The sequence below is a fragment of the Phyllostomus hastatus genome, unplaced genomic scaffold (genome assembly GCF_019186645.2).
Source record: "Phyllostomus hastatus isolate PE091 unplaced genomic scaffold, TTU_PhHast_1.1 phas_scaffold_93, whole genome shotgun sequence".
NCBI lineage: Eukaryota > Metazoa > Chordata > Mammalia > Chiroptera > Phyllostomidae > Phyllostomus > Phyllostomus hastatus.
This window is the reverse complement of record NW_025334042.1, coordinates 33,947,579-33,959,716: the sequence shown is the minus strand read 5'-3', so window position 1 is coordinate 33,959,716 and position 12,138 is coordinate 33,947,579. Positions and strand designations below refer to the sequence as shown.

The window sequence follows — 12,138 nt, the reverse complement described above, 5'->3', positions numbered from 1 at the left end:
AGCTTGCACGTGTTTGCTTGTGGCAGGGTGTATAATAGAGTCAGAAAGAGAAGCATTTGTATCCAAATAACAATGTTAAAAGAGCAACAACTGTAATAAATGAGACTGAAGAACTTTTGTTTCTTATCAAAACATAATCAATTCATATTACCCAATATGATGATGTTAACTGGAAAATTTGCCTAAGCAATTAAAGTTCCAGATCATCATACTTGACCTTTCTTCAGTGCCTGTGAGGGAGCTTGTTAGTGAACATGAACACTGAACCCACCAAATGTGTTATTACTAAACCGACACCATTTGTGCTTGAGTGCCTGCCTGTCTGTCGGTGGATTTGCTGAATATCCATTCTAGCTTTTTTGAAAAATTACATCACTTTTTAATCATCAGCTTAAAATTATAGGAGGGAAGGTTGTAAAAGTAACAGTGATAAAGATATAGCTAATATTTTCACTTCTCTTGGTATATCTTGTTGGGAGAAGCCCAAAAGATATTGAAATCACAATTCATTCTAAGTATTTTTGTATGTGTGTGTGTATGTGTGTGTGTGTATGATATAGATATATCTATATATAAGATATTATATATAATGTTATATATAACATATAAGATACAGATATATACACATATAAGGTGTATCTATTCAAAAGCAATGTTTCAGATTTCCTGGGATGTAAATAGCATTCTTAACAGTCCCATTAAAATAAGTCACATGTGTTTGCCATTGATTTTGAATTTTTCTGTCTACGCCAGTATAAATTTGCCATCCCTCATGTCCATCATACTGTGTTGTGGTGATGAGGGACTAAAACCAGAGGTCTAGAGATGTTTTGTTTTTCTTTTTTCTTTCTTTCTTTCTTTCTTTTTTTTTTTGCTATGGCATGAAATACTAACAGAAAGATAAATCTAACATAGGGAGTTGTTATTGGGAAGTCATGTGTTCTTTTTTCCTCTTAAGCTTATAAATATTAACTTTTAGCAAGTAGTATGCCTCTAAATTGTTTTTAACAGGATGCCAGCAAACAGAAAAGATGATAAAGAGGGGAAAAAAGGTTTATAAAGCCCCAGTGTCTATTTCAGAGACTTAAGAATTCCTAGTTGTTTTTATTCTTCAGGTATCTGAAAGAGCTGAACAGCAGCTGAGACAACAGAAAGTGGGAGGGAAAACAAAGCAGTCAGAGCTGCACTATTAAGAAAAGATTGTAAACCCGTATCCAAAAATGTTTGCCTGCTCTAGATGTAATACTGTCCACATGAAGTCACAGAATACAAATCTTTGATTCACTTTGAAATGAAAGCCACAAGTGCAGAACTAAGCCCCACTTTTCGAGGGGCAAAAAGAGTTCAATATTTTGCCAAAATTCTTCTTGCTTCAATAAAGGATAATAAGGTCATGCTTAATAAAACAGAAACTGTTGAAATTCAGTAATTTGCCAAGAACATCAGTTTAATGTTCCTGTTTCCAAGAGAGGAATTCACCGTTTAAGTGAGAGAAAGGTCTCAAGGGTCCCGCACACAGACATGACCTTACGTACCACACCCAGGAAGGACCCACCAAACGGAAGCTCGGCACTGTGATGGCCCATTTTATCTTCATCCCACAGAGTATCAGTGCCCCCTCATTGCCTCTTAGTGTCGAGCCCCAGCTTACTGAGTGGATCCTTGCCACCAGGCGTCTCTGGGAGGCATGGTGAAAGGAGCGAGTGAGCCTTGCAGCTGCCTGAACCCCACACCCGTGTGTCCCTCACCCTACAGTCGCTCATTCCAGAGCACTGCTAACACAAGCAAGGGAAAGGCGCTTGGTGTGTTCAGATAAACATCTGCAAAACTCTTTGTCCTCATACATATCTTCACTCTTTTTAAAATTGTGGAATATTCATTCTGAATGCCTAAATCCAGATGATTATTATTATTCAGCAATAATCACCGGCTGACTGCTCTACAGGCACATTGTGAGTTTGTGCTGTATACCCTCGAAAGAAGAACAGTTTCTTTTTTATATAACATCCATACATTTTAAGATAATAAGTCACAATTGTTTTTCATGAAACTCCTGATCATTCTGTGGGGCTTCTGAAAGACTTTGAATTATTAGCTAACATTTATTAGTCATGAAACATAGTAATAGTAAGACAGGCACCCATGAAGCAGCCCCCATAAGGGACTTCTGCCCCTCGTCCTGCCCGACGCTGCCCTCCGAGTAAAACTCCAGCACAGCTGTTCTCAGTCGCATAATTTCCTTGCCTTGGAAATGATAGCCTATTGATATAACTCAAAAGAATATACTTTTGAACTTGGCCTGTTTTTTTTTTTTTTTGCTTTATGAAAAATGGGTATCAGAGAGTCTGTAGACTGATCACTTTCTTTTTAAACCCAGTTTTGTTGCAAGTGTTCACTGATTTATATTCATCTGAAATGTTTGATGGAATGGTTGTTAAGATGTGATATGTTAAGATTTGTTATGAAATGTTAGTAATTAAGACAGCCTCATATTTCTGAAGGGTCAGGGAACAGAGTAGGAATAGGGAGCCCAAAGACAGATTCAGGCGTATATGGACCCCTGGGTTGTTACAGAGGTAACATTGCAGGTAACATATGCTTACTTTCAAGCACTTTCTACAAGATATACTAGCAAATGTACAGAGGTCTGTGTTGAAGGATGTTTATTACAGCACTAACTACTATAGCAAAAGATCAGGAACACTCCGAAAGTCTATGAATAGAATAATTTATAAATAAATAACAAAATATCTCTTGTATATTAAATTATAAATGTATAATGGAAAACTGTACAACCATTTAAGAGGAGGAAACAGGGCAAAATGATCTTCTTATGCATTGTACATGGTCCTGACAAATTGGTACCCTCACTCTGGGAAACAATTTTACAATATCTACCACAATTTAAAATATGCAGTCTTATGACCTACAAATTCCACATATTAGAATCTGTCCAAGAGAAGCCATTGAACATATTCTGAAGGGAGCATACTCATTCCGTAAATTTCTTCAGTGCTTTAAGGCAAGGCAGAATTGCAGTAAGCACATGTCTGTTGGTGGAAGTGTGGCTAAATAAATCATGGAATACACTCAAGCAGTTTCTTAAAAATGAGGTGGGGAAAACTTCCAGTAATGACAGTAGAACTAACTGATTGTGTGATCCTTCCCATGGTTACGATCATAAGATCTGGATGAAGTCCTTTTAAAAACCAGTCTTTAAATGCTTGAAAGCATCCCAAAGTAGACAGAAACTACTGGAAATGGACTGGAAGTAGGTGTTGTTGGTAGAGTCTTCTCTATTATTTGAGCTTGGACCAAATGCAAAATAATCTCAAAAACTTCAATATTTAGATTTTAATCCACTTTACATGGATATTAAAATAACACTTTTAAAAATTCCACTTTAATCCCTGCATATCTTTTAGATTAGGTTAAGCATGTTTCATTTTAAAAGTGCATCTATCATTTCATAATAGATTGCCTTGATCTATTAGGCTTACATACTTATTGATTCATTCAATCTCAACAAATATTTTATGAGTGTCTCACATGTGCCAGACCCTCTTCCAGATGCTGGAGGCACGAGTCCGCCAGACAGACATGGTCTCTGCTTCCCTGGGGTTTCCAGTGCAAAGAACTGCCTTGTTTAGTAGAGATTTATAAACCAAAGGTATATAGTATTCACCAAAAGGTGTCATTTCAGAGAAGAGGGGAAAAATGAGGAAAAAGGATAAGCAGAAATCCTATTTCTGTATATGTAATAAAATTCCCAGGTGTTAGAATTTAAGGGAATCTTAGTAGTATTCAATATTTTTACATGAGTATTTGCTAAGTATAATGCATTCTTTTCTTGTTAAATTTTAGGATACTTCAAAATTTTAATCTTCTTTCAGTCCTTTTGAATATCAATGGATTATGGAAGTGTAATTCTATACAGAATTCTTGTTTGTATTTGTCTTTTTGTAATTTTATGTTGGTGGGAATTTGTGCAAAGGACATGTCAACTTGTAGGTAAATATCACAGGTACATATTTTGAGACAGGATTTATGTGTCTTTCTTTTGAGTTCCTTCATTGTAACTACAGACAATGATGTGTTGTCACTGGTCATTTTTACACCATGGGCACATTTTTTAGGGCAGAACAGCTAGAAACTTTTTGTAATGTATTCAATAATCCTTACCATGCTGTAGGTTCTTTATGGCACATTATTAAATCTCTAGCTTACTTTATTAATTTGTTATTGAAGCATTAAAAAATCCTAATAAAAATCTCTAACTCAGCAGGAAGACCAAGTCAAATAGTTTCTATAATTTCAAATATTTCTTAAAGTACATCTTTTCCAAAACTTTCTCTAATTTCAGAAAATTGTTTAGCTCCTCCCTCGCCCTCTGTCTCACTCAACCCTGTCTGTGCCATAGTCAGGCCGTTTTTCTGTGCCATGTGTTTCTTTCAGGTTTTGCATCTGTTTCATTTATGTGATCTTTGTGAATGTTTGATCTGTAAATTCACCAAGAACTAGCATTTTACACTATTATATGTACTTTTAAATCATGCTGATCAAATTTTTTGTATTCCTGCAATAACTGAGTAATAGCATCAACTATAAAATCATAATGATTAGCATCTCACCTTAGATAATAGTCCAGGGTCCCCGAGTTTAATGCACTGTTTGGTTTTCTAAATCATCATGTGAACGGCTTCTTGAGTAGGTCTCAGTGATATAATATTCTTTATCCCCCAACTAAGTGTATTTTTTCTGTTTCTCTCTCTTTCTCTTTAAAAATACATTGACAGCTTGACCAAGTCATCCGCCAGAGGAGCCTGTCCAGTTTGGAACTGTTCCTGTCCTGTGCTCAGAAGCAGTTGAGCGCTCTGATAGCCACGGAGCCGGTTGACGTTGAGTAAAGAGAGCACAGCACGACAGGCTGACCGACACTGGCACACTGGCAACTGGCCACGGCAGATGAATCATTAGACCTCTAAATACATGCTGTGAATGATACAGACGCCTTTGTTTTCTTTCCACATCTTGGATAATTGATTTTTACTTCAAGGATAAACCAAAACAATATTTAGAACTATCAAGAGATCTAATTTATTTCCTTTTGTTTTCTCCTTTCTATTTACTATTATTTTAGTAGTAATAGTAGTAGTAGTAATAGTAGTAGTAGTAGTAGTAGTAGTAGCAGCAGCAGCATCAGCAGCAACAAAAAGTATGATGTGACTCAAAAGCCATTGAAAATTGCCACATTACCAAAAGTTAATCAGGTACACCTTATAGCCTCTGGTGGCCTGTTATATTGTATTTGGCATAAGTAGTAAATATCTTTACTTACTGCTTAACAGTGACTCAGTAAGATGTTAGAATGTAATCATATGTTTACTTGATTTTGAGGATAAAAACAGCATGGATTTCAGTATCTCCTGGCATCACCACACTTCTGGAATAGGACCTGTTCTTATTGGTAACATTGAAAACACTAAAGATTATTATATTAATTCAGCTCTGATCTAATGTACCTCTTAAATGGGTATGTGTGTGATACATGCTTATTTCCTATTTCTGTTCTTCAAAGTCACTATAAATCAATAGTCATTTTTTAAACAAATCATGCCATGAACTTCATCTCTAGAAAGGGAGTGTGACTTAACCATTTATATGAAGTCAGGCTCATATAAAAATATGAAATTCTTTCCCAGAATTTCAGAATGTACTTAATTCATGAGCAGTGTGCTTCAGTGCAAAATCATGAGTTTTTTTAAATATCCAAACTATGTGTTGTCATTCAAATTATGTAAACACTCTGTCTTGTTTTCCGAAGTGCTTTTATTTTCATGGGCCTTGTACTTTTCTGGGGTATAAGTGTAATAAAAAGAGCTTTAAAAACTTACTTGGTTATTTTTTTATCCTTTCTTTTTTAAGTCAATTCTTTATAAAAATTGTTCTGCCCTGAATTGGTAGCTCAGTTGGTTAGAGTGTCATCCTGATACCCCAAGGTTGCAGGTTCAATCCCTGGTCAGGGCACATATAAGAACCAACCAATGAATACATGGATAAGTGGAACAATAAATTAGTATCTCGTGCTCTCCCTCCCCCGCTCTTTCCCCCACCCTCCTTTCCCTCTCTGTAAAAAAATCAATGAATAAAAACTTTTACAACTTACGTGTTCATGGATGATGATGTTTTTACCATGTACCCTAAATATTTACAATAATATGTACTGAAAATACTTAAATGAATAACTAGTTTTCTCTTACACATTTAAATAAGAAATTAAAGCAAGCAAAGCAGGCCATTGACTGAAATGCAGCATAGGAATAAAAGAAGGCTGTGAATCTTGGAACAAGCCGATAATGCAATGTTATGGTTGTATTTAAAATTACTTGACAAAAAAATAAAAGAAGAAAGAAAATCACTTTATGTTTTGCCATCAAACTTAAAATGGTAAGATATTTACAACTTAACTCAGATATGACTTATATGAAAAGGAAGCACTGAAGGTCACAAACTAAGATCCTAGCGGGACTACGATCCAGAGAATGGACATACCAAGAGGACGTAGTAGTCTGCACCTCTCCTTCATCCCTACCACCACAGAAAGATTTTTCTTCTCGCATTTAGGGTTCCACTTCACTGTTGACATAGACTAATGGTCTGAAGTAATTCGGAACAAATTAATACCAATCAGTCTGCGCATTGGCAGAACAGCCACCATGCACAACCATAAACTCTCAAACTGCCGTGGTACTTTTTCCCCCCTCAGAGCTGCCCTTAAACATAACTGAGAATACATGATTCCATCCGGGCTTAGAGTGATTTGTTAAGTACATTAATTATTCCAAGTCGGATTGGTTAAGGTGTTGCAATGCTGTTCGAGTTACAGAAATCCACACCTAGACCCACACTCTGTTTTTGCTCTGGGGATCCAGGGGCGTTGTCCCCCCTGGGGGATGTTCACCGAGGGAAGCAGGTGGTCAGGCACTGTGCTGTGACCGAAGGTGAGGGGGTTTCCCTGAAGTGTGAGGCCAGAGTCTCCAAAAGAAGCAGTATGGTTTGTCTCTACAACTTTCTTTGCCTATTATATGATTCTCTTGACTCTTTCTACACAGCGTCTTCTGCCTTTAAGTGAATAAGGCACCACCTTGAAAGGCTGAGAGCAAGAGAGCCGTTATATTTTTGGAGTGATAAAGCCACTGTCAAACTGTGACTCTTTCTTTAGCAACATGCTTAAGGATTCACTAATAGAAAGCATTCATTTCCCCCACCAAAAAATGAGTATCTGCTTTGTGCCAAGTATTTTCACATGTTGTCTCAATCACCTCATGAAGTTAACCTTACGAAGTAGATGATTGGTGTATACCGAAGTAGATGATTGGTGTATACCAGTGGAGAGGATCAGATGTTTATTTACTTGCTCATGATGACCAGGTAGAGTTGGGATTCAGAGCTTTCAACACTCAGCTTTACTCTTTCCAGTACTCTGGAGAGACCTAATATCTGGAAGTTTCTATCCCATGTAATCTTATCACATTAATATTTTAAGACAAAAGCTATCTAGTTCTTGTAAACCTATTTGGAATTCTAGGTAGGCCACATTCTAACTCTGGACCATTGGACCAGTTGCCTAAGCAGTTTGAATGTCAGTCTTCATGTTTGTGAGGTGTATATAGCAATTTTTATAAGCTTTTTGTGAAAATTAAATTAAGCTTGTAAAATGCCCCACATAGCTGACCTCGCTGCTGCAGCCACCAATTCACAGTAATTCCCCTTTCTCTGAGAACTGCCCACAAAGTACAGGTGTGGTTGCCCACAAACAACTGGCTAAACAGTATAATTCTGCCCCTCTGACCTTGACTGACTAATCCGCAGACAGATCCCAGCTGGGCCCCCTGTCACATGGTCAGACACTTCAGCTACTTTGCCCCAGGGAGACAGATGTGAACTCTACTTCCGTCAGAAGTCTCCTGATCATTGTCCTTCCTGAGTCTTGGATTCTATGAGATAACCAAATGTTCTTCTCATATGCCAGCACCACTTACTTTTTTCCCCTGAGTTCGCCAGAGCCAGTTTCTATTGCATGCAACCAAAGAAAATATTACCCAAGGCAATCCAGCACAGAGCCCAGCACAGAGCCCCTGGATACTCGGCACTTGTCAGTGCTTCATTTCCTCCACCGGACCAATCCAACATGGGAATGCTCCAGTTTATTTTAAGGGATGTTAAAAATATCACTGAACCAAAGCCCCTATTGTCTAACAAGGCCAAGTAAATCACAGATACCTAAAACTATGAACAAACAGTGCCCCATTTAGAAGTTCTCTGTCACTCAGAATCTGGAGTAGAAGTTTAAACTCAGCTCTGCTAAATGCTGATTCATGTTCCAGTTCAAAGGAGTCTTTGCTCAAGATTGCTTTGAAATCAAAACCAGAACTATGCCCCTGTGATTGGTGTTATTCTGCCCTGAGTCAGGTATCTAGAATTAAAATTCTTTTATTTTACAGTTAAACTAGGTAGAATCAAGAAATGCTGTCTTTGCTTTAAATAACAATAAAAACAAAAGAATTATTCATTTACTGAATTACAAAGGTAGGCTTTGCATGATCCTGAATTTCTCAAAAAGCCATATGGAAGAAACTGGATAACATAAAACACCTATGGAAAGAGGAGAGTTGGATCGAAGCGAAACACTTAGCCCCTGGTCTGTCTTCTGTGTACACACCAGCCCAGCAGTGCTCCAGAGACGCTGAAGAAGCAGAAAGCCCACGCACTGAGTCCACAGGCCATTTACTTGGAGGCATCACCACCAGCCCCATAGTAAATGGGCAGAAACAACATATGAGAATTCACAGCTGACTGACTTCCAGACTTTTTTCTTAATCCAGGCAAAACAAAAACTCCTTTTATTTCACTGAAAAACAAACAGGTTTCATACACCCAAATGGCCAGAATGCAGGGGCTACGTGGGCATCAATCATTGGTCAGTAAAAATAGAAGGAAAAGGGTTGGTGACATTTGCTCTGCTCCTCTAATTTTGTTTTCTTTTCCCTGGAGCATCCGTTCTCAGCAAGTTGGTCCCCTTTCCACTCCACCTGCACCCCAGCCACCCTTAGAAAATAATATTTTGTGTTGTCATTTATAATTAATCATCTGTTTTCTTATTTGTTGATATCTCTCTCTTCCTGAAGAGCCCACATCTGTTTTGTTCCTTGTAAAGGCAGTTTACTGTGCCTAGCCTGCGGAGTGGATTTCGTATATGATTGTGAGTTCACAGGTCATTGAATCAATCATTGCACCTGTAATTATAACTCAGCTACTCTCCAGCTAATAGATTCTGACCACTAATTTAATGAATTAGCTAAAACTGCTGTGTTTCTAAATGAGGTTCCATAAGAACTCAAAACAGTATTCTCACAAAAGAACTCTCATAAAACAGTAACCAGCCTCCTATAGATCAACAAAACTTCTGACCACTGAGCTGAATTCACGTTTCTGAAAGCCACTAGAATAAATAAATCACTAAATCATAGCTCTAGAATGCTAATAAATTGATAGCAATGTGCTACCCAAATTTAGAAGATCCTCTAAGAGTGGAGGTATGGGCGAACATTTGGAAAATTATATGCAAAATAATTTCTTAGATTGCCAAGAGGTGTCTGGCCATAAGAGTAAGAAACAGCATCCTACTGAGAGGTCTGTAGGGTATGCACTACATTCACTGGCCCTGGTTCTCGGGTTTCAGTTACAACCAGGAGGGAAGGAGCAAGCTGGAAGAAGAGACTGCATGCATGGTTTTGTGATCAAGACCGGGAGATCCAGTGGGAGTTGTGGGTGAGGAGGAGCGGAGCTTGGGCGTGGGTCAGATCAGGGAATGTCCAGAGCAATGCGGTGTGAGAGTCCTGGTGATAAAGGATGCCAAAGAATACCTGAGAGGCTTTTTAAATGTGCCTGTCTCCCAGTTGTGATACAAACTGGGCTTGTATTTTTTGAAACACACACAGAAATCAAGAAACAGACTAATTCAAAAGGTAGGAAAACTTGACTCAGTCCTGGCAAACATTCAGTTCTCAGAAGTCTGGGAGCTGATTTCAAAAGGAAACACTGAAGCCACAGAATGTACAAATCACTGACTTCAACACAGCTCTGATACTGAGACAGATCATAGAAAATTCCTTGTGGCAAGATATATATGTAATGAGTTTTGAGCTGCTGCTCTTTTGTGTAGGTATTTTTTCCTGAAAATGTTAGTAAACCTCTGGACACCATGGAAAGCACTACCTTTTATGTTTTCTCTGATGTTCTTTATCTTTTTTGTCTGCTTTCCATAATTTCCAAAATGTAAATGTTTAGTTTAAACTATAAAAATGTTTAAACAGTGATTCAATGAGTAAAATTTTACTTAGTATCTCAGTGAGCTATTCCTTAAAATTCATGCCATGTTATAATTTTTCAGGCAAGCCAATGTGTTTTTATGGTCATGGTCTTTTAGAGAAAGAAGCAACACAATTTATTTTTCTCATAATTCCCTCCTCTTTTGTCATAAAGCACGGAAAAGACTTTTATACTTTGCATCAAATCAAAACTGGCGTTTTGGTAGCAGTTACATAAAAATGAGGCGAACAAGGTAGAAATATCAAGTCAGATGTTTTAGAAGACTCTGGTCTGTAGACTGCAAGTAATCCAGGTAAATAATGAGCTACAGTTATTGAGGAGTAAGATGTGTTCACTTTTACATGGATGCAACTCTTTGAAAGTGTCGCAGTGACTACCTGACATACAACCTCTCTCACTCTGGCGGTCCCCGCATGAAGAATTCTTTTGTCAGAAGTGTGTTTTGTCTCTGTTCCTCAGAACTCAAGCTGCATATTGTCTATGGCACATCTCAAGTCGTTTACGAGGGAAGCCTTAAAATTCTATATAACTAATAACGCAGTGCTATATGGACCTTAACTTCAAATGCAACAGGGCTGGTGCCTAATTTTGTTTTTATTCTTTCAATCTGATCACATCTGATTCCATGGTTTTATATAATCTCCATATGCTAAAGACCAACTTTTTATCCCCAGCCCAGTGCAGAATCCTGTGTTCAGCAGTGCTTCTGGATAGAACTTCTGGGGAGGATGAAGACTTTCTACATATACATTGTCTAATATGGTAGCATGTGGTTACTGAACACTTGGAAATACGGCTTGTGTGACTGAAGATACTAAACTTTTAATTAAATTTCATTTTAATTTATTCAGTCACATGTGACTAGTAGCTTTTCTGTTTGACAGTGTGGCTTAAAATTCCCTTGCCCAGGAGAAGCAGTGGCAGGTTCTTTCCTCTGATCTTCAAAACAAATGTGTTTCTTTCCTTCTTTCTGAAGATTGATGTGGGGAGTAGATGCGTCGGGAGCACAAATGCATGTGAAACACTGTAAGGAAAGGCATCTTACAGGTAGGCATCTTACCAGCAGAAGGCAGAGGAGCTAGTACTGTAGATATATTTTAATGTTATCATGAGTAACCAGTAAAAGACACCTTATTGAAAAACCCTTCTCACTAATGTATGGCTCTTGGAGCTGAGCACATTTCTAATTTAGTGCCTGCAGTGGGAAGGGATTTCTCTGATGATGGGCCAAAATTATGCTAAAAATCAGAAACCCACTTTCTAAACTTGAGGAAATACTGTGGCCTTAGTGTTGGTTTGCTTTTGAGAGTTACCTAGAGAATCAATACGGGCAACTTCTAAAATTAAGCAAAAATTGCATAACCTCATATAATTCAGAATACTTCAAATTTATCATTATCCAGAAACTGAATAATAAGGATTCAGACTTCTAAAATGTATTTTTGTTGAATAAAAAAGACCATCTAGTTAGTTATGAGTCTTCGAAAATATTTTATTTACACCCCTTCCCCCAATCATTGAATTTGTTGAAAAGTAGCTTTTCATAAAAAAAAGATTATTGAGCTTTTATTAAGTTCCATGCATTGTGCTAGGCATATTGCAACTAGTTAATGCATTTAATGGTTCTTTTAAAGGAGAAAAGTAAGGCTTAGGCTCAGTAACTCACCTGTGACACTGCTTTTATGATGTGAAGCTAGGCACCCAACCCAGGTCTTCCAGAAACCAAAGTCCAAGCTTTCCAGATGG

General features: G+C 37.7%; 1 protein-coding gene across 12 annotated transcripts in view; it reads left to right on the top strand.

The window, feature by feature from the left end:
* The window catches only part of CCDC91 (coiled-coil domain containing 91), a 275,641-nt gene extending 269,748 nt beyond the window's left edge, over positions 1-5,893 (top strand). For all 12 annotated transcript variants that reach the window (XM_045829846.1, XM_045829842.1, XM_045829841.1 and 9 more), the window contains one exon: positions 4,797-5,893. In XM_045829846.1, coding sequence (XP_045685802.1) covers positions 4,797-4,907 — 111 coding nt within the window. In that variant the 3' untranslated portion in view covers positions 4,908-5,893. The remainder of the gene's footprint in view (positions 1-4,796) is intronic.
* The last annotated feature ends 6,245 nt before the right edge of the window (positions 5,894-12,138 follow it).